Source organism: Calypte anna, chromosome 10, assembly GCF_003957555.1.
Source record: "Calypte anna isolate BGI_N300 chromosome 10, bCalAnn1_v1.p, whole genome shotgun sequence".
Classification (NCBI taxonomy): domain Eukaryota; kingdom Metazoa; phylum Chordata; class Aves; order Apodiformes; family Trochilidae; genus Calypte; species Calypte anna.
In genome coordinates this window covers 1,069,151-1,096,546 of record NC_044256.1, presented here as the reverse complement: position 1 = coordinate 1,096,546, position 27,396 = coordinate 1,069,151, and the positions used below count along the sequence as shown (strand labels likewise).

Here is a 27,396-nt window from a genome sequence, read left to right as displayed (position 1 = left end):
TCTCGTCTCTGCCTCCAATTACAAGTCTTGTCACATCCTGGGAGGCTTGAAATTGGGTTTCTCAGCAATGCTCCCAAAGAGATGAGAAACACTGGAATAACTGAAATACCCTCTGAGCTTGGGGCGAAACAAAACCCCAAACACAGGGGGAAAGGGCTGCAGCACCCTCACAAGGGCAGAGGGCAGCTCATCCCTTCCCCCCCTCCCCACAGTCCCCTGGCTTTGGGGTTGTCTTGGCAGTGCCAGCTCACACTGGTGCAAATGGGATGGGGTAAGAGCTGGGGTGGCCAACTTTCCTCCAGCATGGGCTGGAGGGAGCCAACCAGCATCCCAAACATGAGGTGTCCTTAAAGGGATCCCTAAATGTTCCCTCAAGGAGGGGGGGCTGCTCTCCAAACTCCCAAGTGGAAGGGGAGGAGCTGTGATTTAAGGGGATGAAGAAGGGCTGAGCAGGCAGAAGTGCTTCCCCACTTGTGGGAAGGATTGATTTCCAGGGCTGAGTTAGAAGAGGTGGAGATTCAAAACTTCTTAACCCTTTCTGAAGCTTGGGTGCTTCTGAAGCTGGTGTCTTGCTAACAGCAGCCAAAATTGTCCATCTCCAATCCTTTGCCTTCTCTTTTCACTGCTGTTGCCCCTGGGTCAGCTGTGGGGCTGCATCCCATCCTGGCTGTCCCCCTCCACCCCTTACCCATCGCTGTCACCAGGAGTGTGCAGAAGCTGTCTGAGATGTCACCAAGAAGCGAACTGGTCCCCAAGGTGCTGCTTAGGGGGCCTGGCTGACAGAGTGATTGGTGATCAGCCAGCTGACCCAGCACATCCCACCACAATTAGAGACCTCCTGGTAAGAGAGAGTCAGCCCAGGCAAAGCCCGAGTGGATTACAAACACTGAAGGAGCTGTTAGAGGTACAATATTGTTATCTCCCAAGCAATCCAGTGACGTTCACGAGGACATTAGTGCCAGAGCAGCACAGAGGGATGATGAATGGCTGTGTCTGCACGGGTCTCACACTGTGGAGTGGATGGAAAGAGAAGCTCAATGACAAATGTCTCCCTGAATGTGTCTCCATTCGTCCCAACTCCAGCCCAGAAATAAATGGATGAAAGAGTCATCAGGAAAGTGGGGCAAGCTCTTGCTCACTGCAGGGAGCAGTAACCTCAAACAGTGAAAGGCAGAGCATCAGTGATGGAAGAGCTGGGATGGAAGGAGGAGCTCAGGTGGTTGGGTCTGTCGGGGGAAGAGCTGCCTCTTGTTGATACCCACATCTTGGGTCTCCACTGGCTCCTTATATTGCCACATTCCTGACTCGTGACAGCACAAGCTTTGGTCAGCACAAGGGCCAACAAAGCTAACTGAGTCAGATTTCCAGCAAGAGTATTTAGTTGGCTATTTTCAGATCACTCTTTTCCATACCTCTGGAAAAATACCAGCTGAAAGAGCAATGACCCTGCTTCTCCTGCTGGGACCAACTACTCTGCTCCTGGCAGCAGCAGTGACAGTGGGGACAGTGCCACTTCTACCCCATAAGGTCACATCTATGGTGGAAGAGATGCAGGGCAGAGGGGTTGCAGCTGCAGAGCCCTTCAAGCTGAGGTATTGAAATCCTCCTGCTCTGGTGAGGGAGAGCCCCAGCCCGATCCTGAGCCCGTTGTGTGGCTTCACCTCCGCAATAACAATGTGCTTAGCACGTGGGGTGAAATTAATACAGAGCCAGATGTACCTTGGGAATATTTGAGCAAGTTTGTACATGAATATTCATTGGAATTTTCATGCTCTTATGTCTTGCTTGGCTCTAACTGGGCAGCTGGGTCAGCTCTTTCTGGGGCATCACTTGCCGTGTCAAAAATACTGGAAATATCCCAAAAGAAAATGTCCAGCTCATTTTCTCTGCAGCCTGTGAAGCCACGGACATGGTGCAAATCCCACCATCAGCGTGGGGGCTGAGAGGAACGAGGAGCTTTGCCCAGGGTAGGGCTCCTGTTTCCCATCCTGAGGGATGCGGGGAGTGCGGGAGGAGCCGGGGGTCTGGAGCATCCGGCAGCCAGGAGCCAGGTCAGAGCTGCAGAACATGGGAGGACGTGAAAATAGTAATAAAAATATGTGAGCTGACCTGTGGCTGACTCTGTAGAGAGCTCTGGGTGCTATGACTAAATGAGCTGGTGGCAGATCCAGGCAAGACTAAAATGAAAGCAGGTCAGGTACAGGCAGCATCACGGCGCTGGGAGCCGTCCGCTCAAAGCATGAGCTCTGCCAGAGAGGGAGAGCAGAAAAAAACCCTTCCTGCCCATGCAAAGGACATTTTCAGAGCTTTAATCCTTTGATTATAACAGATCTTAAGAGAAACTGGGCTACTACTTGAAGACAGGAGGAAAAAAAAACCCCGTAGCTGCTCTGAACTGATGGAAACTGAGCCTCTAATCAGCAGAGGATAATGATCAATTTATTGGATGTGATACATTTAATGAATAAATACCAACTGTCTTTCCTAATTCCTGTGACTGGTGGAGAAGGACACAGTAAAAAATATCAGTGTATAGTGGTACAGTAAGTGCTGGAAGAAATACCAGGCCGGGGCAGCAGGTGTTGGCATGAATGCAAATGGACAAAGAGCAACATATGAAGTGAGGAGGCCCAGGAGGGGCCAGGCTGGCAGGGTTGTGTCAGGGGCTGCCTTCCTGGGGAAGAGAAACCCTCCCACACCTCCCTTTCTTGTCACTTTCTCAAGACCACAGGCTACAGAAATTCAGGGTGCAGACTGATTCTTTTCTCCTCTCCCCCTTTGCTGCTGGCAGGTGCAATCTGTAAGGTGGGGAGGGGAGAAGGCAACAAGGCTCACCTGGATTAACCATCAAGCTGGGGCTCCTGAAGAGGACATCATGCAGGGGCTGCAGCAGCCCAGGGTGCTGGCAGAAGGACCCTCCTGCTGACCCTTCCCTCGGTGGCCTCCATCCTGACCGTGCTTCTTGATTTCATAGAATCATAGAATGGTTTGGGTTGGAAGGGACCTCTAAAGGCCATCCTGTCCAACCCCCCTGCAGTCAGCAGGGACACCCACAACCAGATCAGGTTGCTCAGAGCCTCCTCAAGCCTCACCTCGGGTTATCTCCAGGGATGAATCCTCCATCATGTCCCTGGGCAACCTGTTCCTTGTCCCTGCTCTCCTGGCTGGTGGGGATGGTGCTGCAGGGGATGGGTTGTGGGGGCTGTGTTGTTGAGAAGGTCCCTGTCCCTCAGTGACCTGGATCCCAGCTTGGCTCTTCTCTGCTTCTGGAGCCAGTGGTGTGATGGCAGAGCCTGGAGCGAGGTGCCACTCAGTAGTAAGGTGTCATTATTTTTTACGAACTAAGAGCACATTCCCTGATGTGCCTTGGAACATTATCGTAAATAATTAAACCTGAGCTGCGGTTGTCACAGTAAATGAACAAAAGATTGTTCTGCTCCCCATGTGCAAAGCACAAATCACCAGCTTCTCATCTCCCTGAATTTTTACTGCCGATTTAAGGGAGAGAACGTAGAAGGAACCCATATAATGTCTCCAGGTTGGGAGTGGATCCAAAGCCTCTCCTAAAAGCTTGGCTAATCAATCCCATTTCCCTCTCTGCAGGGGCTGAGGAGGTGCCTGGTGCCAGGGGGGGCAGCAGATGACTGCCATGGCTCAGATGCTCAGTGCCCACAGACAGGAGGGTTTGGGGACTGAGCTCCACCTTTTTCCAAGGGGATCAAGGACCAGTTGGAAACCCATCAGGATTAGTAAACCAACAGGATACTGGGTGAGCTCCAGGTGTTTGCCAAAAGCAAGGACACACCATCACACCAGCCAGGTCCTGGGATAACCCAGGTCTGCAACTCCTGCCTCCATTTTAAAGCTCAAATCCCTTCCTAGCTGGTGAGCATTGCCATGTGTGCTCATGGCCAAGGCATGTAACCTGGCACAGTCAGTTTCTTTGTGTAATTCAGGTTTTATTTAGCTCTTGGGCCATCACACAGGAGCGTCTTGGTCTGCTCCTAAAGCAGCTCCTAGAGCCAAGAACACAAAGGATGCCCCCAGAGTGTGGGAGCCCTGTGGCCAGGACTTCAGGAGAGCAAAATACAATCTGTGTCTGGAGAAGATCCCTCCCGTGCATCACAGGGAACCCTGTGGCCTGAGCTCTGAGGAGCTTCTCCTGCCCCTTCCGTGACTTAAGGCTGTCAGTGTGGAGGATGCAGTGGTTTGCTGGTGGGTCCTGATGGCTGCAGTGCACACCTGAGCTCCACATCTCACCTCCCTCCACCTCCTGTGTGCCTGCTGCTCATAACAGAGCTGCTCAGGCTCCTCCATCACCAGGACTGGGGACAGAGCTGGGGACTGTGCTGAGGCAGGGGGGGAACAGGGGCTGAGACCTCATCCTGTGCCAGGTGCTGGGGGAAAAAATAACCCTCTGGGTTTGTTGTGACAAGTGAGATAGAGACTTTTCATTTGCTGAACAGGTCCCCATGGCTGGATCTGCTGGCAGACTGTCCAGTACTGGGGGTGTTTCTCTTGGTGAGATACAGCTGCGGTAAATAATCCCAAATCTGGGATTTGATGGATGTTCTCTCCTTGCCAGCCTGTCTCCTGAGAGTGATATAATTCCCTTTCCTGCAGCTCGGCTGTAAATTCAGAGTGATTCATGGCAGGTCCCTCTGCCAAAGGCTTTTACAGCCCTGCCAGCCCCAGGCTTGCAAGGACAGGGTGACAGGCACAGGGTGGCAGTGCTGGGAGGGAGGATGCTGCTTGCCCAGGCACCAGGTGACTGAGGGCTAAAGCTCTGGGGTTAGAGAGAGGTTTATGACCATCCCATCCTGATTAGTTGGGTGCTCCAAGGGAGATGCTCTCTCCACAGTGTTAAGGCAGGGGCAAGGGAGTAGATATGTATCATGAGGCAGCCCCTAAAGTGGAGGCAGCTGATAAATCCCTTAAACAGTCACAAAGGCAGAGGAAAGGCAGGCAAATGTAATTAATTCTTATAACCTCTGGCAGAGGGAGCAAGAGGGATCTTTCCAATCTTTTTTTTCCCATGAACGAACAAGAGGGGAGTGCAGGGGAGGCTGCAGCTCCCTGCCCAGCATCAGAGCTCCAGGGCCACATCCCAGTGGCACAGAGAGGGATTGGCATGTTCCTGAGGAGCCTGCTGGGAGGCGAGGAAACAGGAACCTGCTCGTGGGATGTGGCCATCAAAATCCAGGCAGTGAAACACATCAAAATGTCGGGAATCTGTTAATATCTATTTCCAGATACTGGAGATATGTCTAAATAAAAGAAACTGGGCAGGGGCTGGTTGGATCCAGATGATGGAGCAGGGCTGGATGTTCCTGTGGCTGGCTGGTCCCTCATCAGGATGCTGAGGCCACCAGTGTGGTCCCATCCCACCAATGGGCAGGGGAAAACAGTCCCTGTCCTGGACAGGGTGTCCAAACTCCATCTGACTTCTCCAGCAATGAGCAATACCTCAATTTTTAATGTCCCTGTCCTCCTGAGAAGCTTCGTTTTCTCTTCTCCTTGTCTCCCTCTCTCTCTGGCCATTGCATTTCCATCTCAATCTGCCAATAATTCACTTTCATGTAACATATTAATCTCTGATTCTTTCTGTAAAGATAACTCATCCCTGCCTGATGGCAGGAGTGCATAGCAGGAAGATTTTTCCTCATTTTGGAAAGGCAGTGGAATATGTAGTAACCAGAGCTGAGCTGCTACTGCTCATCCATTTTAAGAAGCTGGAGGTCCCTGGCCAGACACCATCTAGAAGATGCTGGCTGAAGAGCCTCACACTGCCTTGCAGAGGGGTGAAGCTTTGGAGGAGGAGCTGGGGATCCCAAAGGCAAGGTGGGGCTGGATGCTGGGACCCCCATCCTTACACATGCACCTGGGCACTGGCAGAGTCAGCTCCTGGCACCCTATTCATTTATTTGCTGCTGTTTCTCAGGTTTGCAGCTGGTTCCTGAGTTTAGTGCTGTCTGTGTAGGGGATGGCACCAGTGTAAAACTGCAATTATTTCTCTATAAATAAGAGGGTGGATGCTGTGAGCTGCCACCAGCGGGCTCTGGGATGACAACTGCCACCCCTCTGCTCCTGGATATAGTGGTGGGGACAGGGGAGGTACCACATAGGGTGGTAAATGTCACCAAAAGGAAGATTTGAGAGCAAAAACTGCCCAGCTTCCTTCCCTCCCCTCTGCCAACACCACACAGCTCCGGGTATGCTCCCAGTGCTGTTCCCTTAAACACATAAAAGGGCTCCATCTGGTTTTAATTATTCAAATGAGCTGACAGGGTTATCAATATAAATGGTTAAACGTGGCCAGGCTTAGGGGGGAGCTCATGTTCCAGCCCTGGATGAAAGCCCTGGAGCTGGGGGATTAGCTGCTATAGGGGTGCTGGGACCCCCAGGTGAGAGGGGGGGTGACACCCCAGGGTGTGCTGGGGACCATGGGGTGTCTGTGCCCAGTCTGGCAGATGCAGGGCTTTGAACAATAACCTGAGGTATTTCTGGTTCTGGCTGCTTTTTTATGGCTAATACACTGCTAATTGCACTCTGCTGTGTGGTAAGATTAATAGAGCAGGGTTTAGAAAGCAGGAGGCTTCAGGGAGTAAATCAAGGGCAGGGAACAGTCTCTGCAATCTGCACCTCAGCTCCCTGGCAGCAGGGAAGGACCAAGGATCCCCCCATGAAGCCCCTCTCTTGCTGCCCCCACTGCATCCTGAGCTACTTGGGCAGAGGGGTCTTAGGGCTGCTGCATCTTGGGGTGGGAGCCCCGATGCTGGAGAACCTGTGTCCCTGTGTCCCCGTGTCCTCCCTGGCAGTGAAGTTTCTCCCAACTTGTTCACCTCTTGGGGCTTCTGCCACGCTGGGTTCTGCTGGGTGTCTTGCAGGTTGTTGTGGTGCTACAGCAATGCTGACCCCAACCCCTGTCCCCCAACCCCTGCTCTTATCCCTTACCCCATCCTGCTCCTGTTCCCCCCCCTCAGCTCCTGTCCCCCCTCCTGTGCCCCCCACCACCTCTGCTCCTCCTCCCCCCCTTCCCAGCCCCTGTTCCTGCCCCCCAACCCCTGATCCCATGCCTTCCCCCTCCCTGCTCTTGCCCTTCCCCACCCCTGCAGCCCCAAGTGCCACCCTTGGGGAACTCTCTGCCCATGGCAGTGCCCTCCTCATCCCCCCACCACCCAGCTGCAGGTTTTCCAGGCTTTTTCTATCCCCGAGAGATGGGAGAGCCAAGGCCTGGCTGTTCTCATCCCCTCTGTTCCCAAGCCCTCATTTTCACCTGGCGTTAAGGTGAGGAAACGTTTGACTTTACAGCCTTAGTTTGAATGGCTGGGAAGTAACTTTGCCGAGCTAAGTGTTGAAGCTGCTGTTGTTTCTTTTTGATGGTTTCAAAGATTTATTAAGTTCTCCCAGGGAGAAGGAGGGAAAATAAAACAGCCAAACAACCAGACAAGCAAGCAAACAAACAAAAAAACCCACGGCAGCAAACAAGATTCAGTGGTAGGCCCGGTGAATAAACCAAAAATATATGTGCAGTGTTTAGTGATTTTGCTGGAGCATTTGCTTACTGCCTGCTCCTGGCTCCAAATGCTCCTTTGTGGTGCTCTGCCTTCTCCTTGCCTATAAAACCTTCAGTGCTGCTCACCTTTTCAGGTTCTCCTTTTACTTGGGGGTTTGGATACAGGAGCTGAGCAGGGGGAAATTAAAGGTTTGGTGTTTGCTGGCAGCTTGTGGGTTGGAAAGCGTTTGCCCAAACCACTGGACTGAAGGGAAAACCTAGGGAGGTTTTTCCAGCTGGGATTCTGGTGCAGTTCTTGGTTTCTCCATGGAGATGAGAGCTGGGTCCAGTTCACCAGGTGAGTTATTGGCAATTAATTAATGGTCCGGCTCAATTAATTTCTACCCAAACCCAGTCGTTAGGGGATGAGGTCACAGCTGGCAGAGGAGTACCAGCAGGATGCAGAGCTTTCTGCAAAGTAAAGTAGCAGCATTGCATTGCAAAGGTCCAGAAAAAACCAAACAGAAAGTGTTAAGAAATAAGGGCAGCTGGAATTTGGCCAGAGCTAGGACAGGTATGGGCAGCTGTGAAGTGGATTAGAGCTGCAGCCAAACCTAGAGCTGAGGATTGGGGTTATTTCCCTTCTTATCAGCACCTTGGGGGGTGCCATCAGACATTGAAAAGAGGCTGGACTTGGAGCCAGTGCCCAGCTTGTCTTGTGCAGCTGTGTGTGCTTAAAAACTCCCTGGGGGAGCAGGAGGATCTCACCTGGTTTGGGTGTCCTGTCACATCAGCCTCTGGTTTTGGAGAACACTGAGAAAAAAAGCTTCAAGATGCTCCAGAGAGGCAGAAGTGCTTGGAGAAGAAGAGATCCAGCCCCATGCCCCCCCCTGTGGGGCTGAGACACTTCAAACCAGCTTTTTCTCCTTTTTTATTTTTCTAATTGGCACCCACTCATAGAACTGGAATTGGATGGGTTGGAAGGGACCTCAGAGATCATCGAGTCCAACCCAACATCACTTTGTGGTGTCCTTCAGGTCTGGGGTGCAGCTGGCTTCTGAGTTTTACCAAAAGGGACAATTTTCTCCTCATTTATTGTGTAGGGAGGTCTTTCCTCTATCACCTTGGGAAATAACCCTCAGTCTGGGGCTCCGGGGGGTGTTGCCCAGCCCTATCAGCTCAGTGGAGGTGGGAGAGTCTGGCAGGAGCTGGGTGAAGCTGGGAGGCCCTGGTGGGGTGAAGCTCCATCCACCAGCAGGGTTGAACCTCAAGTGTATGGGAAACTCAGTCCCTGTGGGAAACTGGTTTAAATTCCCATCTCCCCAGATACAGGTGATTTAAAATAATTTCCTCAAGTGTGGGATTGTTCCAAGGGGCTTATATATGGACTCTGAAGGCTTTCAGATGAGCAGAAACACTCTCCCCACAGCATGGGAAGACCAAAGAATTGGAGTTGTTTTGTTTTTTTCTGGGCCCAAGAAGAGCTCCAGCCACTGAATTATTCCCAAAGAAAAGGGACAGATGAGGAATAGTGGTTCCCAAAGCCACACAGGTGTTTTCCCTGAGTCCCTTTTCCCTGGAATCCCAAAAGCTCAGGCAGGGAGATGTTCATGGAGTAAAGTACCTGAGATAAATCCCTGTTCCTCTTAGATCACTGCACTTGCAGGGTCATCGCTTGGCAGGCTATTTGCTCAGCTATTTGATGACCTGATGGACACTAAAGTCATATTTCTCCCATCCCTGCTCAGGCCAAGCTGCCCTGTTTGGGTGGGTGATGCTCTGGGGAGTTCTGGTCCCATATGCCAGCAGATGTCCTGGAATAATTATCCCAAGCACACCTGCACCCCTGTAGCTGGAAAAACCCCCACAGCTTTCTGCACTAAAAATTCCCCTTTGTTGGGTAATCAACTCAAGGCACTCAGATGGGACCTGAACAGCCTGGATTTCCACAAGAAAACCTGCTGGAAAGGGGCTTCCTGCCACCTAACCCAACCCAACCCTTTCTCTCCTCCCCACACTGGATGCAGAGGGCAGGGCAGGTTTTCTCTTCCCCTTTGCAGCCGTCATCTGCATTTGCAGACAGAGTTTCACCCTTGATGGGCTCTTCTCAGGGCTAAAAAACTCAAATTCATGCAGCCTTTTGTATTCCCCAGGCCTCCTGGGTGACTCCTGGGTTGACTTCACTGAATTCATTGGCTCGGGCCAGGGGGGAAGGAGGCTCCCTCCATCATTTTGCCAGCATCTCAGCAGCTTTATCTTAGCCTATTGGTTTGTTGTTTTTTTTTTTCTGAACACAGGAATTCTGCATGAGCACCTTGCTGTTTCCCCCCTCCCTTCCCATGTACACATTAAGGTATTTTTCCCTTATCCAATTAATTCAACCCCCGCCACCGAAGCATCGCGCCACCTCGATCCATCCTGCCTTTCATCCTCCCCAAATAAAGGCAGCTTTTGTGAGCTGCTCACTGCCAGGCCATGTTTCTCCATCAGGCTTGTGTAAAACACCCCCAGAACCTGGTCAAAGAAAGATGTTCATTACATTCATCCTGCAAAGCTCAGCGTCAGGGAGGGGAAGGGAAGAGATTCATTATATTTGGTGCTGGTACCCGAGCCCCCTGGCTGAGAGGCAGCCAGAGGGAAGGAGAGCTCAGGCAATGTTATGATTAGTCAGAAAAAAAATTGGGTGGGGGCTGGGGAAAATGGTGCTCCTGCCTGGCTCCATGGGCCCTCACCAGTAGCAGGGTGGGATTTATTGGGAAAAGCAGAGCTGGAATCACAGCCCCCCAAGTGGGCATCGCCTTTACCTTGTACCCAGCTCAGCTTTCCTGCTGTAAAACCCATGTCCCTCCCTGGGGTTTTCACAGGTAGAACAGGGGTTCTCCAAAGCCCTATGGGATGGCATCCTTCTCACCCCTGGTTGGACCAGATGATCCTTGAGGTCTCTTCCAACCTGGCATTCTATGATTTTCCCGGGTCATTGCCATCCCTCTCCTTTCCCTCCTGATGGATGCTCTGCTCTTCTGAGTTAGCGTTGGTGGGTCTGTCAGAAAAATTAATTTTTTAATTAAAAACATTTATTTTTGGTCGTGCTTTAATGTCTAGGTCTGGAGTAATTATTAGTAGCTCCAGGGAGACTGTGCTTTAGAAAAATTGTTGGTGCCACAGAGAAGGAATTTATCTGATTAACGTCATGCTTTGCGTGTGGCTACTAAGGGGGGGCTGGATGGGGGGAGTCCTGCTGCTCTCAAACAAGCTGATAAATCATGGAAAACAAGGCAGGGCTCTGCAGGTGCTGGTGCTCCACCTGGGAAGTGGGTTGTGAGGGCAGGAGAGGATGGGGAGCAGCAGCCTGGGCCAGACCCAATCCTGTCCCTGGAGATGGCTTGAGAGGTGAGGAGTGAGGGGTTTGTCCCTGGCTGGAATAAGGAGGCAGGAAAAACCCACCCAAAGGGAGCATGAGCAAAGCCTTGGGTGGTTCTTGGCTCCATCCACCCATCTTGTGGGGGTGGGTGGGTGCAGCAGGAGGTCCTGGGCTGCCTGGGGAACAGGAGAGGCCAAATGCTGCGTGGCTCAGCACCACCTTCCCAAATGTTATCAGCTGCTTTTCTAGCAGGTTCTGCTGGCTCAGGGCAAATCCTGCCCTTTGTGCTCAATTAACAGGCTCTCCCAGGGAGAGTGGGAGGAAATATAAATATTTTCTTTGTAGTAATATGACTTTTTATTTCCTTTTTTTTTTTTTTTTTTTTCTGTGTGCTGTCATTATACTCCTGATGTGACATCCAGGTGTCAGGAACAGCTGGATGGCAAAAAAAAAAAACCAAACCCCACCAACTTTAATTCATTTTGCAGGCTGGGTGATGATTTTCCTTCAGGCTTCCCCCCCCCCCTCCCCAACCTACCTTTCCTCTGAGATGCTCCATGTTCCACCCTGACAAGAACATTTATAAAGTGCCACTGTGGGGAGTATTATTAACAGCTCCATTCCTTAAAGATGCAATTAATTATTCACCTGCTTCCAAATCAGTTTAAGCAGCTTCTAAGCTGCAGTGTAAATAAAACCTTCCCAACTTGCCTCTGCTGCTTCTCACGCGTACACACACACGTTCTGCCCAGGATTCATAAAGCTGAGCTATTTAAATTGAGCCAAACTAGCAGTTATTGTAAATTACTGCAGCTCCATTGCCTTCCTGGACTCGCTGCTGAGTTACAGCAGCCAGGGTTTTAACTCATCCTTGTGGGGATGGCAACCAGCTCTGTTTTCTCACTTGCCATATTTTGAGGTTATTTTTACCTCGATGGTGAATCCCTCCTGTTTTGTCTTGCCACAGCCCGAGCTCCGTTCTACCTGCTTGCTGCTTAATAAATCATCCTCTAAACGATCCCCTGACTTGAGCATCATCTGCAATGCCATTTCTGGAGGGCTTTTGGGGTTGGTTTGGTTTGGTTTTTTCCTCTTTTTGGAAAGATGTTGATGAGGTCTCTGCAAACGACCACTTTCAAAGGAGGAAAGGTTGACTGTGCCCCCAGGGTGCTGCCAGCAAAGGGCTGTGCCAGCCCTGGGGGAGGCTGATTTGGGGACCCAGAGGCAACCTGGAGGGGACAGGCTGTGTGTTTTCTTTCCTCTCCCCTCCCAGCTTTGGGTTTGGATGGCCAAAGAAGGTTGAAACAGTATTAGTAGGATCCCTTATGGTCCTGATGGGTTTTATTTGGTGTGGTTTAGCTTTGGGAAATGGCAGAGAGTTGGGAAGAAAATGTTTCAGGAATAGGTTTGGCAGGTTGTTTTTTTTTTTTCTCTAGTGGAAAGCAGAGATGTGTGGTGGATTTTTAGTGGGAGAAGGCAAGGCTCCCAAAGCACCTCACCATCACCACCCAGAAGTGCTGAGCCCTTCAGAGGGGCCATGGCCAGGACCCCTGCTTCCTGGCCTGAGGAGGGGGGGGAACCCTCCTGTTTCCCACTTCATCACAGACTCACAGAATGGCTCAGGTTGGAAGGGATCTTAGGGATCATCTGCTCCAACCTCCCTGCTGTGAGCAGGGACATCTTTCATCTTAACCAGGTTGCTCAAGGCCTCATCCAACATGGGCTTGAGCACCTCCAGGGAGGAGAAGCCGCAGTTTCTCTGGGCAAGCTGTCTCATCACCCTTGTGCTGAAGTTATTCTTCTTAAGATCCAGTCTAAACGTCTCCTCCTTCAGTTTAAAACCATTTCCTTTTGTCCTATCGCTGGGCACTCTTGTGAAAACTCCCTCTCCAGCCTTCCTGTAGTTTCCTTTCAGGTATTGGATCCTCCGTGGCACAACCTTAGACTTGAGATGCTGGGGGCTGGAGCTGCTCACCACCAAAGCTCTTCAGCATCTTGCTCCAGGAGCTCCCTTGGTCCTGGCTAAGGGAAAATCTGCCAAGTCTGTGGCAGAAGAGTGAGGGCAAATACCCAGAGAATTCCCATCTCTGTAAATAGACACCAAAAAGGATTTTATTTTTTTTTTTAATAAAAAAAATTAAAGGATAAAATTCCCCTTTCTCATTGCAGTCTTCCTCAGGCACCACCACAGAGGCTGCCTCTGGAGTTTCAAGCTTTGCATAGATTAGTTGCTAACAATGGAGTTAATAATGATAATGGCACAAATGCCCTGTGCCTGCATGAGAGACACTTAGAAAAATCTTCTAGCACCAGGTAATCACCGTGGTTCATGCTGTCAAAGAGATCAATCATGTTGAGAGCCCATTCATCAATCTGCTGCGCTGGGGGCTGGGCAAGCAGAGAGGGAAGGCAGGCAGCTCACAAGGCCCTGTGTCCCTGTACCCCAAAAAGCTGCTCCTAGGGGAAAAAAGGGATCCGTGGGATCAGAACAGGGGAGTGGGATGCCATGGTGGCAAAGTCCCAGACAGCTCCAAACCCAGCTGGGCTCCTGCAAAGCCTCTGCTCCCCTCTCCTCTTGAGGATGCTCCCTGGGATGCTCTGTGGCTTCTTCTGCAAGAGATGGATTGTTTGTTGATGTTTCTCCATCTGCCTGGAATCACCTCAGCCTTTTACCCTGTTATTTGTTGCCTCACTGGCACTTGTAACCCATTTTTTCTCCTTTACTATCTACCCAGATGCTATCTATACAGCTGCCTGATACCAGAACCACACTCAGGACCAGAACCAGTGGGATCCTGGTCCATTAGTGCTGGAAATCCTGCCTTGGGGGACTTCAGGTGGCCCTGGGGCAGGCAGCCACCACCCTACCAGTCTTTTGCCAGTGTCACCCTCTCTGCTAACTTGTTGGTGAGCAGAGAGTTGAACTCTGATGCCTGTATGGAGCCCTCAGTTTTATGGCACCTTTATCATTCCTGAGGCAGAGGTTACTGCAGAACACAACTCCTTATTCTGGGCTCGGCAATGTGAACCTTCCCAAAAGCATCAAACCTTCTTCACAATGCCCTGGCCAGCACCCTTGACTCCACCAGCCTGGTGCCTGGCCACCTCAACACCTCTGCCAAGGATGCTGCAGATATTTCCCAACAAGTAACAGCATCTTTGCTCTCATGACTGCTCTGGGAAGGGATGCAGGGCTGGCTGCTGGGCAGAGCAGACCCCTGGAACTCCCCATCTGGCTCTCATCTCTCTTTTTCCAACCCCCCTTTGCCCATTCCCTCCTCTCTCCAAGCAGCAAGCCTCTCTTTCCTCCCTGCTCCTCCTTTTCCCCACTTCTGGGAGGCTCCTTGATTGCCTGGTCCCCTTCATTAGCGTGATACCTCCTGGCAAATTGGTAAACAGAGGCGGATGAATGAGGTGTTGATTGCAATCAGCAGGGAAGAGGGGGGGCTGAGAGCACTGGAGAGCCCCGACGATGCTTCTCAATCCCTTGGTGGCCCCGGGGTGGCTGCTGGAGAGGCCACCCCGTGCAGGTCGTGCAGGAACAGCTCCTCTCCAGCAGTCACCCAAGCTTCCCTCTGCAGAAGAGATGCTCATCCTGGGAGAGCTGGATGAGATTTGGGCTGGGTGGGGTGAGGAGGGGATGGGTGCCAACACCCAGCTCAGAAGCATCTGTCATTAGGCACCTCTCGAGGGGTGCAGAAGTTGCACCATTTTGCAAGAGTGCTGCAACCCCCTTAATGCCCTTGAAGCCAGTGGTTGCTAAAAGTACCCTATGCCTCCCTAAATGGATGGTGGGAGATGTGTGTCTGATGCCCAGCAGGTGGGCAAAGGGCCAGGTGGTGTGATGGGATGGCCATGGCCCTGTTAGGAAAGGAGGGTGTCAGTGCAGGGAGGGATCAGAACCCCTCAGGGTGCTAGGAAGCTATGCCAAGGCAGGCTGCAGCCCTGCAGCACTTGGGGAATACCAAGAGGGATGAGGAAATCCTGTGGGGAAGCCCCTTGCCCTGCTGAGCATCCCTGCTGCCACCCAAGCCAGGTCTCTGGTCCCTGTCCCCAGCCCTGCTGCTCTGCAGAGGTGGCCTTTGCTCTGGGGTCCCAAATGCCTCCCAAAGCCCTGCTCAGGAAAGGCATCCCAAATGGGATCCCAGAGGATTATTCCCTCCTCAGTGGGAAACACGACTGCTGAAGGTAACAGCGGGAATTGGAGGAGGGCACCTGAAGACCTGTGCTCAGCATCCCTGAAGAGGGAGGAGAAGCACTGGCAGTGGTTCTGGGTTTTTTGGTTTTTTTTTTTTTTTTTTGCTACTGCGCATCTGTTATTTGACCTTATAAAGCTCTATTTGTGGAGGTGGTTGTTATTTTTCGTTAAATCTTTTAATCTAAAATCCCATTAGGCTCAGCAGCGTGTTCATTTGCAAGCAGAAGCAAAACAGTTTGGTGTTTGCTCATTCCTGTATCTTCCTCACTTCAAACACATGTAATAAAGTATTTTCACTTTTCCTCTCATTTCCCTTTGTGGATTGGCTTTTCTTAGGAGCCTTCCAGTCAGTTCAGCCTGGTTTTTCCACCCTCCCAGCTGCTTTTACCTCTGCTGCTTTCTGGTCTCCTGAAATCAAATAAAATTCACATCATTGTTCTCCTGAGCAAAGACTTCTCTTTGCCCAGCTCTCCCACCTGCCTGTGCCAGTGGGGTTAAACCAGGCCACAAGGTCTGACCTTAGAATAAAAAAATAAAACACTGTTAAAAGATATGTCTACATATCTGTATAGACGTATCTTTTGGTGTTGGTTGTTTTGTCTTCTTTTTGGGGGGTGTTATTTGTACAAATAGCTGTTCCTTGCACCTGGGAAGCATCCCCATGGCCCTTTGAAGTATTTATTCCCCTCCCTCCCCAGTCTCCATCACCTTTATTCCAGGAATCACTTAAAATCAGGCTTTGAATAATTCACAGGGAGCATACAGCTGTCCACCCCAACTGATTTGTCACAACTTCCCTCGACTTCAATAATTCACTTTCCTGGCAGGAGCTGATGTGCTTTCCCTGTACGTGGGTTTGCTGCCAGTCCTGGAACAAATCCGTTCGCCGGAAGGAGGAAAAAGGGAATTAAGGCCAAATGCCTTTGTTTGAAGAAACTCTAACTTTCAATTGGGGCAGAGGGTTCGCTGGGCAGCTTGTACAGCTGTGGGGAAAGCAAGAGCAAGGTGAGCTGAAGATGGTCTTGACTTGCTGCTAGAGATGCTCCCCTCACTGCTGGCTTTGCTCTGAGGTCCTGCATCCCCTTCCCCACTGGGAGGCTTTAGGGTTGCAGCCCAGCCCAGCTCGTGTGGGTCAGCACCCACAGCTGATGCTTTGCCCCAGCAAATGCTATCAGCATGGGCTAATTAGCCCCTGATGACCTGGAACATCTCCGAGGAGTGAGAACAGCAACAAGGTGATGGCATTTGGAGCCTCTACACCCAGGCTCTGCCTATCTGGGTAAATTAGAGTTTAATTTAAAGGCAATAAATACTCCTGATGCAATGTACTTATAGGGCTGTGCTGGAGAACGTAGGATACACATGGTGCAGAGCCTGAAACAGATGAGGTACAAGCTCTCTGCAATGGTGTTTGTACTGTGGATCAGTTTCCTTGCCATCTCAGGAACATGGCAGCGAGTGATGTGAAACAAGGAGCCACGAGCAACCAGGCAGCTCCAGGGAAGAGAGCTGGGTCCCCCACTTGATCCTGCAAGCACTGGGGGAGGTGTCTGTGTGCTCTGAGGCAGGTGACAATGAGGATGCTTGGGTGCCCGGGTGAGAGCGTGGCTGGTGGGAAAGGGTTTAGCCTTATGCTAAGTGCAGGGAATTTAATTTCCTCGGAATAGCACTTCAATATTACAAGGTGCTCCAGAAAAATCAGAGAGGGCCTGCAGCAAAATGCAGTTGAGTCAATTGAAGTTAACTTAGCTGGGCATGGGGCCAGGCCCCTCTTTAGAGGCTATTTTCCAGAAAGGTGCTGGATTGCCTGCAAAAACATATTTTTCTGTAGCTTTTTGTTAGGCTGCCTTGAGCCCGAGTGTGTGGAAAAGCCCTTGAAAGTCTGTGTTTGCAGGAGTGGGGGCAGGTGGGGAGGAGCCAGCTTTATTCTCACCTGGATCTCTTGGAGGAGCCCCCCAAGAGTTCTAAAGGAGCCATGCCCTCCCCCAGGCACTGCAGCATCCCCCTTGGTGGCTGGTGGGGATGTTTGCAGCCCCCCATGCCATGGGGAAGGCTTTGGAACTGGGCAAGGTAAAGCTGCTGGCCAAGGTAAAGGCTGCTGATGAGGGGTCCCCAGTGGCACAGCCAGGATGGGAGGCACTGGACAGCCCAGGTTTTGGGTCCAGGCAGTCTGGATGCAGGTCAGGGCTGAGCTGAACTTGCACCCAGGGTGCCTGGGGATGCTCGGTGGGGTTGGGAGGCAGAGGTTTTTTTTCCTTCCCCAATTAGCTCTGAAGGGTGTCCTGCCATTCCACCCCCAGGAGCCTTATCTGTGAAGCAGCAGATTGGCTTTAGCAGAGAAACTCTCTTTCCCCCCTAGCTCTGCTTTTGGGGTTTCTCTCCCCTAAGTCTGTGCTTCCCACACAGTGGTGGGGGGCAGGAGAGGTTTCTGCAGCTTTTCTCCCCCTCCCCTCAGTCTGCTGCTTCTGCTCCTAATAGCTGCTGCCTGCCTGCTTGCATTAGAGCCTATAGGGGGGAGGAAAGCTCTGCTTTGGCTTCAAACAAAAGATTCTCTAGATCATCTAATTAGTTCCCTGACTTTTTTCCCCAGCCTCCCGTGACCCTTCCACATTCTCCAGGCACAGCCACTGGCTTCCCCAGCACCAGACCTGGGCTCTGGCCATGAGCTTGTGCCCAGCATCCCAAGGGGATGCTTCTCCCTTGTTCATCATTCTCTTTGCTGTCATTCTTCTTATTTGCAGGCATTTCTGGCCTACTTGCAGCCAGTTCATTTTCCTTTCTTAAATAAAATGTGACTCCAGGCCTTATTTGGTAAACAGAGCTGGGAGAAGCTGGGCTTGCTCTTTCTTCTCCTGACAAGCCTTTCAGGATGGGGGAGAGGAGATGGAAATAGAGACAGATGAAGAGGATGCCGAAGCAGAGAGGAAAAATAAACATGAGATAAAGGGAGCACGGGAGAGAGAGAAAAATGAGGCAGATGCAGAGGTGGGATATGGAAACAGAGTGAAGGCACGGGGTGACCTGCTACACCCTGAGCACCCCAGCTGGGAAACGAGGTCCTGCAAGGGAGCAAATGGGGACCAACCTGGAGTGATCAGCATCCCTCCCCAGCTCCTCCTCTGTGGGGAAACGGGGAGAGGGACCCCCCCCCAGTGGGTGAAGGGATAGGCACAATTTCATCCAGGAGCTCTCCTCTCCTCCTGTGTCCCCTCAGAAATCCCTGCCCATGGTGCAGGTGGCTCAGGGAGCAGGCGGATGCTGTAACCTGCCTTTGCCTCCAGCTGTCAAATGCTGTAAGTATTGGGGAGGCTGTTAATGCTGGGAAGCAACGGAGGTGCTTGAAAGGCAGCCTAGGGCCAAACCCACTCCTGGCCAGGCTCATAAATATCCCCTTTGTGTTTCTTCTCTGTCAGAAGGCAGCAATAAAAGAGAACGAAAGTCAAAGCCATCACAGGATGTCTTCAGCAGCTCTGGTGCCTCCTCACCCCAACCAGGGCAGGTTTAATAGGGATGAGGAGTAAAAAGCCAGCCAGCTGAGGAGGGAGATGGTGGCATGGGGGTGTTTGCTGGGTGTGGGAGGCCTGGAGTTGAGATGGTGAGGTCAGGAGCCGGCACAAGAGGCACTATGTAGAAATCATTGGTTTTCCTATTATTTCCCCATTTTCAGCAGGCTGAGTAGCACTGAGCATCTGCCTGAAGGCAAGTAACCTGGCCCAGCTCTTGAAACCATCAGCTTCATTGGCAGCAAATGAAGTCCTCGGTTGAAGAGATAAAGTGAGGGCTAAAGTGCTAAAATTATCTGTGCTGGAACCAAGTGAGAGTGAAGGCTGTTAAACAGGGCGTGCAAGGGAAGCAGGTAATTGCTGGCACCAAGCAAACCCGAGGCATTGCTGGGGAAGCCAGGGGAATTTCTTGCCTTTATCCATGAGTCCCACCAGCCCAAAAAGAAAAGAACCCCCTGGGTGGAGAGATGCACACTGGGGGAAGGTGGAAGCCCTATCCAGAGGCAGGCATAGCTCTGCCCCAGTTCAGATTTTTTTAATTATTATTATTTTTATTTTTTTAAATAAGCTGAATTCTCAGCTGGACCTGGCAGAAAAATCAAGAGTGGAACTCGAGAAAGCAGTCAGCATACATGGAGTGAAATTGGCCACCCCGGAGGCAGCCCTGAAGCTTCAGGGGTGGTGTGATGTGTGGCTGCACCAGAAAAGGGGGTGGGGAGGAGGCAATTTAAAAACTGCTTTGAAATAGTCACCCCAGATCATTGAAGGCTCTTGAAATACCAGGGGCAGGTCCTGAAATGCTTTTCAGAAAGTTGGTGGTGGACACTAGAGGACTGAGGAGAGCCACCTTCTTACTGCTGAGGGCATCCAGGGAAGGTAGGGGTGGTTTTTTCCCTTCCCCAGTTAGCTCTGAAGGATGTCCTGCCATTCCACCTGCAAGAGCCTTATCTGTGAAGCAGCAGATTGGCTTTAGCAGAGAAACTCTCTTTCTCCAAAGCCACTTTAATTCCATCCTTTCAGATCAGCCTTTTCAGGTGCAGGCCTGGCGACATCCATCTGCCCTTCCTATAGAGACTCTCTCCTCAGTGGCTTTAGTTTTGGCATCTTTGCCTTCAACTCCTCCATAGCCAGGAGATGCCAGCCCCCTCCCCCAGGCTGCTGGGATGCTGTTGGGTTTGGGGATGGCTATTTTGGGCCTGGGTGACAGACAGACACCGTGGGGCTGCAGCTGTAGGACCTGGGGAGCCCAGGCAGGAGTTCCACTGCGTGGCATTTGCTGGTTTGTCCCTGAATGCCTGGAGGGACAGTCCTGTATCCCCATCCTCCAAGGCATAGGGGAGCCCAGCACTGAGTTTTTATGACTACCAAGCTCTTGCACAGCTAGAGGAGAAAAGAGAGAGGAAGAAAGTGGGGAAAAATACAAAGAAACCATTTTTTTCATTTAATGTTTCTCTTTTCAGTGTGAGCCCTTCCAGGAGGAGGTCTTTAAAATTAATAATGTTCTTTCTTTTTCCCCTCTCTATTCCCAAGACTCCTGGTTTAAATTAATGAAATGTCAAATACTATTAAGTTCCAGTCATGTGTTTGTGATAACGAAGGGACTGATTTCCATCCAGAGTTTACAACTCTGATCAGTTCTCCCTCTCTTATTTCTTTATTTTATTTTTGCTCTGGTTAACACTCCCTTCTTTAGATTTACTCTTCCATTGGCTCCTCTGATTCCCAGCTTTGGTGGTCCAAGGCTGGGGAAAGCCTTTTTGTTGAGCAGATGATTTTAAGGCTTTTTAGCTGGCTCCTCTGACAAGGTCATCCAGAGAGGGTTGTACAGTAGGCAGCATTCCTAGAGGGATGATTTAGGGAAGGATGGATGGCTGGATATGCAGGCAGCTAGAAGGGCCCAGCCCTTAAAGGAAGGGCAACGAGGCGACAAGGTGCTCTTGCTGATGGCTTCATCAATCACCCCTGGGCTGGAAGAGCTCAAAGGGTTAATCTGTAATTTAGGACTCAGCACCAAAGATACAGTCGCTGGGAGAGAAGAAAGCCCTGTCGATGGCTTTAGGAAATAATTTGCCTTGGCACTTTCTTATAAGAGTGAATTGATTTTTGCTGGGCTGTGTCAGGCTGAATTATGAATAGTGGGAAGCAGGACTAGAGCTTCCAGAGGTGAAGGTGTGATAATCAGAGGCACGTGTGGAGAGGCTGTGGGTTGCCACCTCTCAGCAGTCACCACATGAACCTGTGGCCACAGCATCATTACCCCCAGAGCCCTGGGAGAGGTGGGTTTGCTCCTGCCTGGACACAGAGGTGCCCCTTGTGTCCTGCTCCCCAGACTGGGCCAGGAGAAAACTTTCCTGGACCATCCAGGACCCTCTCCTCTCCCTGCCAGCCAGTGATGCAGCTGATGCTGGCTGCTGAAGGGCAAAGCAAAGCATCAGGATGGTGAGAGAGGTCGCAGGACACCATCCCATCACCTCGGTCCTGCCCACCAGCAGCCCTGTGGGAGGGGACCATGTCCCCAGCCACCTTCCTGCCCTTTGCCCGGGCCTTAAATGCTCCTGGTGCTGCCTCACTGCCTGGCTACATCTCCATCAGCCTGGTGCTGAGCTCCCTGCTGGCATGTCCCATGTGCTCCATCGATCCTGTCCAGCTCGAAGCTGCTTTCAGAGGCAAACCCCCTCCTGCAGGCTGATGGGAACTGTAGTGCAATGAAGCTGATGGTGACAAATGCAGGCTCCCAGCTCACTGCCGGCCTGACCCGGGTGGGTTCCTGGGGCAAAGCCAGCTCCAGACCTCATCCCAGCATGGAAACTCGGCCTCTGCTCTGGCATGAGCCTCCAGAGCTCTGGCTGAGCATCCTGCTCTGCAGCTGGGCTTTCATTCACCTCCAGGGGACCCAGTGGGAAGAAAATGAGGTCTGTGCTTTTTCTTTCCGCCCCTTGCCCTTTTATTTATTGTCATCTATTACAAACCAGCTCTGGCTCACCAGGAAGACCCGGGAACAGCAATTCAGGCAAAGAGAGACCCTGTAGAATAGCCTCACCTGGTTGCAGAGACTCCCCAAACAAAGGGGCTCAGACTACTCCTTTTCTCTTTTCCCTGGAAATCTGCCCCAAATAAGAGTTTGTTCATGGATCCCTTGGCTCTATAATCACAGCTCACCTGGTAACAAGCACTGAGCTCAACCTCCCCCCAGTCCCCGGGAGGATGGAAATGCCCTGCTCCCTGGGGAAAGAGGCAGGCAGGGAGAGGAGGAGGGAGAAGAGGAGGCTGTGGCACAGCACACCCAGCTCTCAGGGAGGGGACAGGGACAAGGCACCAGGCCCATTGTCTCCTGGAGCCGCGGCTCAGCTCCCCCACCCAGGTAATTATGCAAGGGGAATGGATTCCCATTTCTCTGCTCAATCGTCCTGTTTGCTGTCACAGCCAAACGCTTTGCATGTGCAATTACCCATCCCCGCACATATCCGGGGGCACGCTCAGGTGTCTCCTGCCAGCCCTCGGCGGCTGCCGTGCAGCCACAGCGCTCTGCGTTTCAGCACTAATAGCAGTCAAGCAGAAGCCATTTTCCATATGAAGCAGCAGGACCTATGGGGTAAATAAATGGGTTTGAAAGCCTAGCAGTGTAATGAGTTAATTTAAAACCTGCCTTCTCTTCTTGTATGTTAATTTACTTGGTATTATGTTTAATCTTTCACTTACTGGGGTTTCATCAGCCTCTTTCCTCCCGTCCCCCTCCAGCTCTCAGGGATGCTTTGCTTTCGGCAGGAGTTAGATGGAGCTGAGCCAGAGCTGGATGGGGGGGATTATGTCCTGGCCAGGAGGGACTGGTGGGTCCCACTTTAAATGATGTGGAAGGGGATGGCTGGGGGAATTAATCAGCTCTAATCAGGACAATGGTAGGACACAAGGCAGCTGGGGCTGGCAGCAAAGGACTGGGTTCTCAGTTCTTGGTGCTTACTGTACAGACACCCCTACATGAGGGGTGTCAGCTCTAGAGCCCCCCAAGGCACCATGCTGAGCCAAAGGGCCTCCAGCCACCACTCCTTATCTCCCCCCCCCACCCCCGACCCCCTTTTCTCCAGCATGGCTCCAGCCCTGCTTTGCTGGCTTCCCACAATTGGCCCTGTGTGAAGGTGCTGGAATTTGGCTGCCTGGGGCTGGTTCTGCCCTGGTATCCATCACGCTGGTCCTGCTGCCTGCCAGAGACGCAAAGCCTCGGGTGTGAGTGGATGGCACTTCACATGAGCACTTATGTGAAGGGGCAGAGGAGTCCAGGGCAGTGAATAAAAGGCTGCTGCAGCCTGGAAAAGCAGCTTCAGCAGCTCTGCAGTGCTCCTCGGAGATGAGGGCTGTATGAGGCAAATTGGACAAGTAAGACATAGGTCCCTGTTGCAGCTTTGCTCTCCTGGTCTCACAGTGGGCAGCATGAGCTTGGTGTCACCCTGCTAATGAGGCTATGATGCCCTTGTGCCTATGGCCAGGCTATCAGGAGAGCTTGCCTGGAGCATCCCCTGCCATTTCCATCACCTGTCTGGGGAGAGGATTTGTGTCAGAGAAGGAGTGATGGATGATCTGGAAGAGAGACTACTGTGGGGCTTATTTAAACTGGTCTGAGAAAATGCCCCTGAGGCTGCCATGGCACGGTGGGTTAATGTCAGGGAGTGGAAGGTGGGAAACTGGAGTGCAAAGCACGCGGGTCAGGGTCTTGGGGCCGCATCCAGCCCATGCAGAGCAGGGTCATGGGCAGCAGCCTCTTCAGTGCCAGGGGAGAGCTGGCAGCAGCTGCTGCTGGGAACATCCCCCTCCCTCCCCTATCGCTAATGAACGTAGGTGAAACTTGCTGTGCCATGACTTTAATCAGCGAAGAAAACTGAAAAGCTGGTCGGGTTTTTTTCCGTTTTTTTTTTTCTTTTTTCCCCTTTCCCCACCTGCTGAATTCAGCACTGAATGCGAATGAGGCAGTGTTTGGGCTTGGCTGCACGCCCATTTCCCGGGCTGCTGCCGGCAGCCAGCCTCTCCCGCACATCCCGGGATAATCTACAGCCTGCGTAGATCAGTCCCCATGCGTTTCCTACCCAGGCCAATATTCCTCGGACTTTAAAGGCTGCTTGCCGCAGGCTCAGGCAGCCCGACTCCCCCAAGCACCTGGGCCAGAGAACTCAGCCCGTGCTGGGGAGCAGGACCAGCCCTAGCACCCATGACGGTGAGGGTTGGCCCAAACCGTGGTGCTGGAGGGTGGGGATGTGCTGCAGCAACCTTGGGAGCTGAGCCCACAGCAAGTGGTGCTGTGTGCTTGCTGTGCTTGCAGCTCCAGGGAGCTTGTGGGTGCATCAACCTGTGGCCAATGTGCCGGCAGGACGACAGGCAGCTCGTGGAAGGGGGGCAAGGGGGTCCTGGAGCCCAGCCTGCATGGGGGCTGCTGGGTTTGTAACCCCCAGACTCACACCTATGGGTGCGTCAGCGTGGCAGAAGTAATTTGCAGCTCCATTAGCACTTGGAGTGGGCACAGCAAGCCCCACAATGTGTCCGTTTGATAAGAGGCAAGTTCCACTGAATAATGAGCAGTAATTGGATTTCAGGGTTAACCAGCTTGCAGCAAAAATAGAAAAGAGCAGAGACCCATTGGATATTTCTGTTCTGGCTCATCAGACACTGGAGGTTTATCTCTGCTGAGAATAGCTCAGGAGAGGTAAAGTTATTAGTGACCACCAGAGCATGGTGATACCATCTCCCTCTTGTGTTTAGTGGGATGAGTCTGTGTGTCCTCTGTGAGTTTCGTTTAAGGCTACGGGGGTTTATAACCCGTCACAGGAGAGCTCTGTACGTACACCATTGCAGTGCAGCTGAGGGGAGAGCAATCAGCCCTCTTTAGTATGCAGGAGCACTCAACCTCTCTGCCATCTGCTGGAGGGGAAGGCAGGAACCTGCAGCCCAGGCTGGGGTAGCCAGCGGCTGGGTGGACACATCCAGGAGCCACAGGGCAAGGTCTCCCCCCATAATCTCACTCAGGCGACAATCTGGTGTGAGGAAGGCTGGCACATGTGCTTGGGGCTGCAGTCACTCGCTTCAGGTGGCATCGGTGGAGGTAGAGCGGGCACCAGTGGCTGTGCCAGGGCACTGGGAGATGCTACTTGAAGCGCAACAGACAACCACCCATCTTCCAGCAAGATTGATTCCTGCTGGAAGTGGTGTGGAGAAGGGCTATTAGCATGGGGGGTTGGGGGGTGGAGAGCCTCTCTTATAATAAGAGACTGAAAGCACTTGGCTTGTTTAGCCCAGCAAAGGGAAGGCAAAGCAGGGATGTGATTACTCTCCATAAATATATCAAGCAAGTAAACACCAGGTACAGAAAGGAACCATTTAAGCTAAAAGACTGTGCTGGCACAAGAACAAATAGGTTTAAACTGGCTAATGTAGGCTGGGAATTAGGAGACAGTTTTTAACCAGGGAAGTTGCAAGAGAGTTTTTAGTCATGGGAATCAGAGGAGAAAAAAGAAATACCTCATAGCTTTCCGAATGGAGCTGGAGCAACGTGCAAGGAGAGCGGAAAGCCAGCTGTCTGCAACCACAGGGGCCTGAAGTGGGAGCCAGCAGGGTCCTACCTGCTCTGGATTCCTTCCAAGACATGCTGGGGGCATCACACACTGCCAGCATCCTCTGAGGCCCCTGATTTCTTAGGGCAGAGAGCATCATTCCCGCAGGCTGGAACAGGCAGCGCCAACCTCCCTCTGCCCTGGAAATGGCACACAGCTGGGCCACCAACTCCAGATTTCATCTCCTGCATGAAATTAATCTGAATTCCCTGTATATTCTAAAGCCTGCCTAGAGGATGGGTGAAGAATCTGCTGATGAGGATTCTAATCAGTTTTGAGAGCAGGTAATTTCTCAGCTAGAGATCATCTCCAAACAGGAAATCAAATTCAGGAGGTAGCTGCTTTATGCAGCACATCATGGTGGACCAGAGCAGCGCTTGTAATAATAAGCAGAGCTTGAGTAAGATCATTACTAATATTATGCATTAATTACTTTACAATCCTCTTAGCTGGTGAGTTTTCCTATCTCACTCACCTCTTGATCGAATAGGAATAATTCTAGACCCGATCTTGGCAGCTGGGCTGGTTTTTTGGACCAAGTACCTCCTTCCTGAAATGGGAGGAAAGACATTCCCTGCCTCCAATGCGTTCTGAGTCTGGCACCATGCCTAGGATCGTAGGAAGACACAAAAGCATCTGATGGAAGTGACCGATGGATGGAGCCTCAAAGGTCATAACAACACCCGGTTCTGGTGCGGGTGGTGTTCGCTGATGAAAAATGAAAGCAGAGATGGTGGGTCCTGCAGCACCAGAGTGAGGAGAGGTGCTGTTGCCTGCCCTCTTCCCCAAGAGCTGGGGCTGGGCAGTGGTGCACAAGCACACTGACTGCCCTGCTCCTGTCTCCACAGCCCGAAGTGAGCTGCCTGCACTCCTGCCTGCTCCTGGCTCTGCCTGCCCTTGCTGTGGCAGCTACAGACGCCTTGGGGCAGCGATGTGCAGACCCGAGCAGTGCGGCCCAACGATAGCCCACGGCAAGGGTCCTGTCCCTCTCCCCCCGCCCCCCACATCCTGGGCTGCACAAGCTGGGGGGCTCTATAAACCTCACCAAACACCTTGTGTCAGTCCGGCAAGACAAACAGAGATAACGCAACTGTATGAAGAGAATTCCAGTTTCGATTAAACGACACAGCCCCGCAAGCCTCGGATCCTGCTTGAATAAAGATGAGGATAATATTGGCAGGAAAAAAAGGAAAACATCTGATGATATCTGAAGCAGGGACGTGGCAGGGTAGCAGGTTTGCAGGGGGCTCGCAGCTCAGCTGGTGAAAAGGAGCCCAGTGCCTTTCCCTCGGGCAGGGTCCGGTGTGCCGAGCCTGTGGCGGCTCCTCTGACCCCAGCCCTGAGAAGAAGGGAGGCAAACCCGGCCAGCGGGATCAGATGAGATCTGGGAACAGAACGCTGCACAATTCAATCATCTTGTGAACTTACAGCAGAGCACCCCGAACGCGGCGCAGCGATGGTTTTTACGGATGAATGCGTAAATGTGCTCTCAAAAAGCGGGGCCTGCAGAGAGGGCGAATGCTGCTCGGAGAGGGGGCTCTGCCCAGGCTCAGTGCGCCCTTCTGCAAGGATTAGTGTCTCCTGCGCCGTGCCGGGGGTGCAGGCGTGAGCGCTGCACATGCACAGAACCTGGTGCAAATTGGTCTTGCAGAGCAATGGCTGAGGACGCTTCTGCCCGGGCAGGGGGGGCTTTTTGGGCATGAGGTGCAAGGAGGGGGGGCTGGCTTCCTCCACAGGCAGCTGGGCTGCCAGGCCCTGCAGAGCTGGTGGTTTGGGGATCTTCGGGCAGCTGAATGGCCCGAGCACCAGGGAAGGCTTCAGCTTCTCTCAGACTCTACTGAGATGTCGTACGGATAAAATCTTGGAGAGCCCCTCTGGGAAAATGCAGGCTGATGTTGGTGGTGCTGTGCACCCAGAGGCAGCTTGTCCCAGTGTCCCCTGAGGCTTCACTGGGAAGGTGAAGAGGAGCAGATAACCACAGCCCCCCCTTCTCTCCCGAGGGATCCAGGAGCATTTCCCTGCACCAGGCTGGCATCGCTGTGGGTTGCTGGGGGGGTCTCTCACTGACCTAAAATAAGAGGGGGGTTGCTCTGTGTTCTTTTTGCTGGGTTCAGCAGCCAGGCTGTCCTGCACACAGCTGAGTCCCGACAGCTCAACACACTGATGCCTGCGAAGGCAGCAAAGCTGTGCAGCCATCAGTGTGCTGAGCTGCCGGGGCTCAGCCACATCGTATGCCCAAGGGAGGC

At 52.2% G+C, this 27,396-nt stretch overlaps 1 protein-coding gene across 1 annotated transcript in view; it reads right to left on the bottom strand.

The window, feature by feature from the left end:
* Window positions 1-26,851, bottom strand: part of CSPG4 (chondroitin sulfate proteoglycan 4) — a 63,337-nt gene extending 36,486 nt beyond the window's left edge. The window contains exons 1-2 of the mRNA XM_030457267.1: window positions 26,618-26,851; window positions 22,006-22,142 (exon numbers count right to left, since the gene is read on the bottom strand). Of these exons, the coding sequence (XP_030313127.1) occupies window positions 22,006-22,142; window positions 26,618-26,851 (371 nt within the window). The remainder of the gene's footprint in view (window positions 1-22,005; window positions 22,143-26,617) is intronic.
* Between the last annotated feature and the right edge of the window lie 545 nt (window positions 26,852-27,396).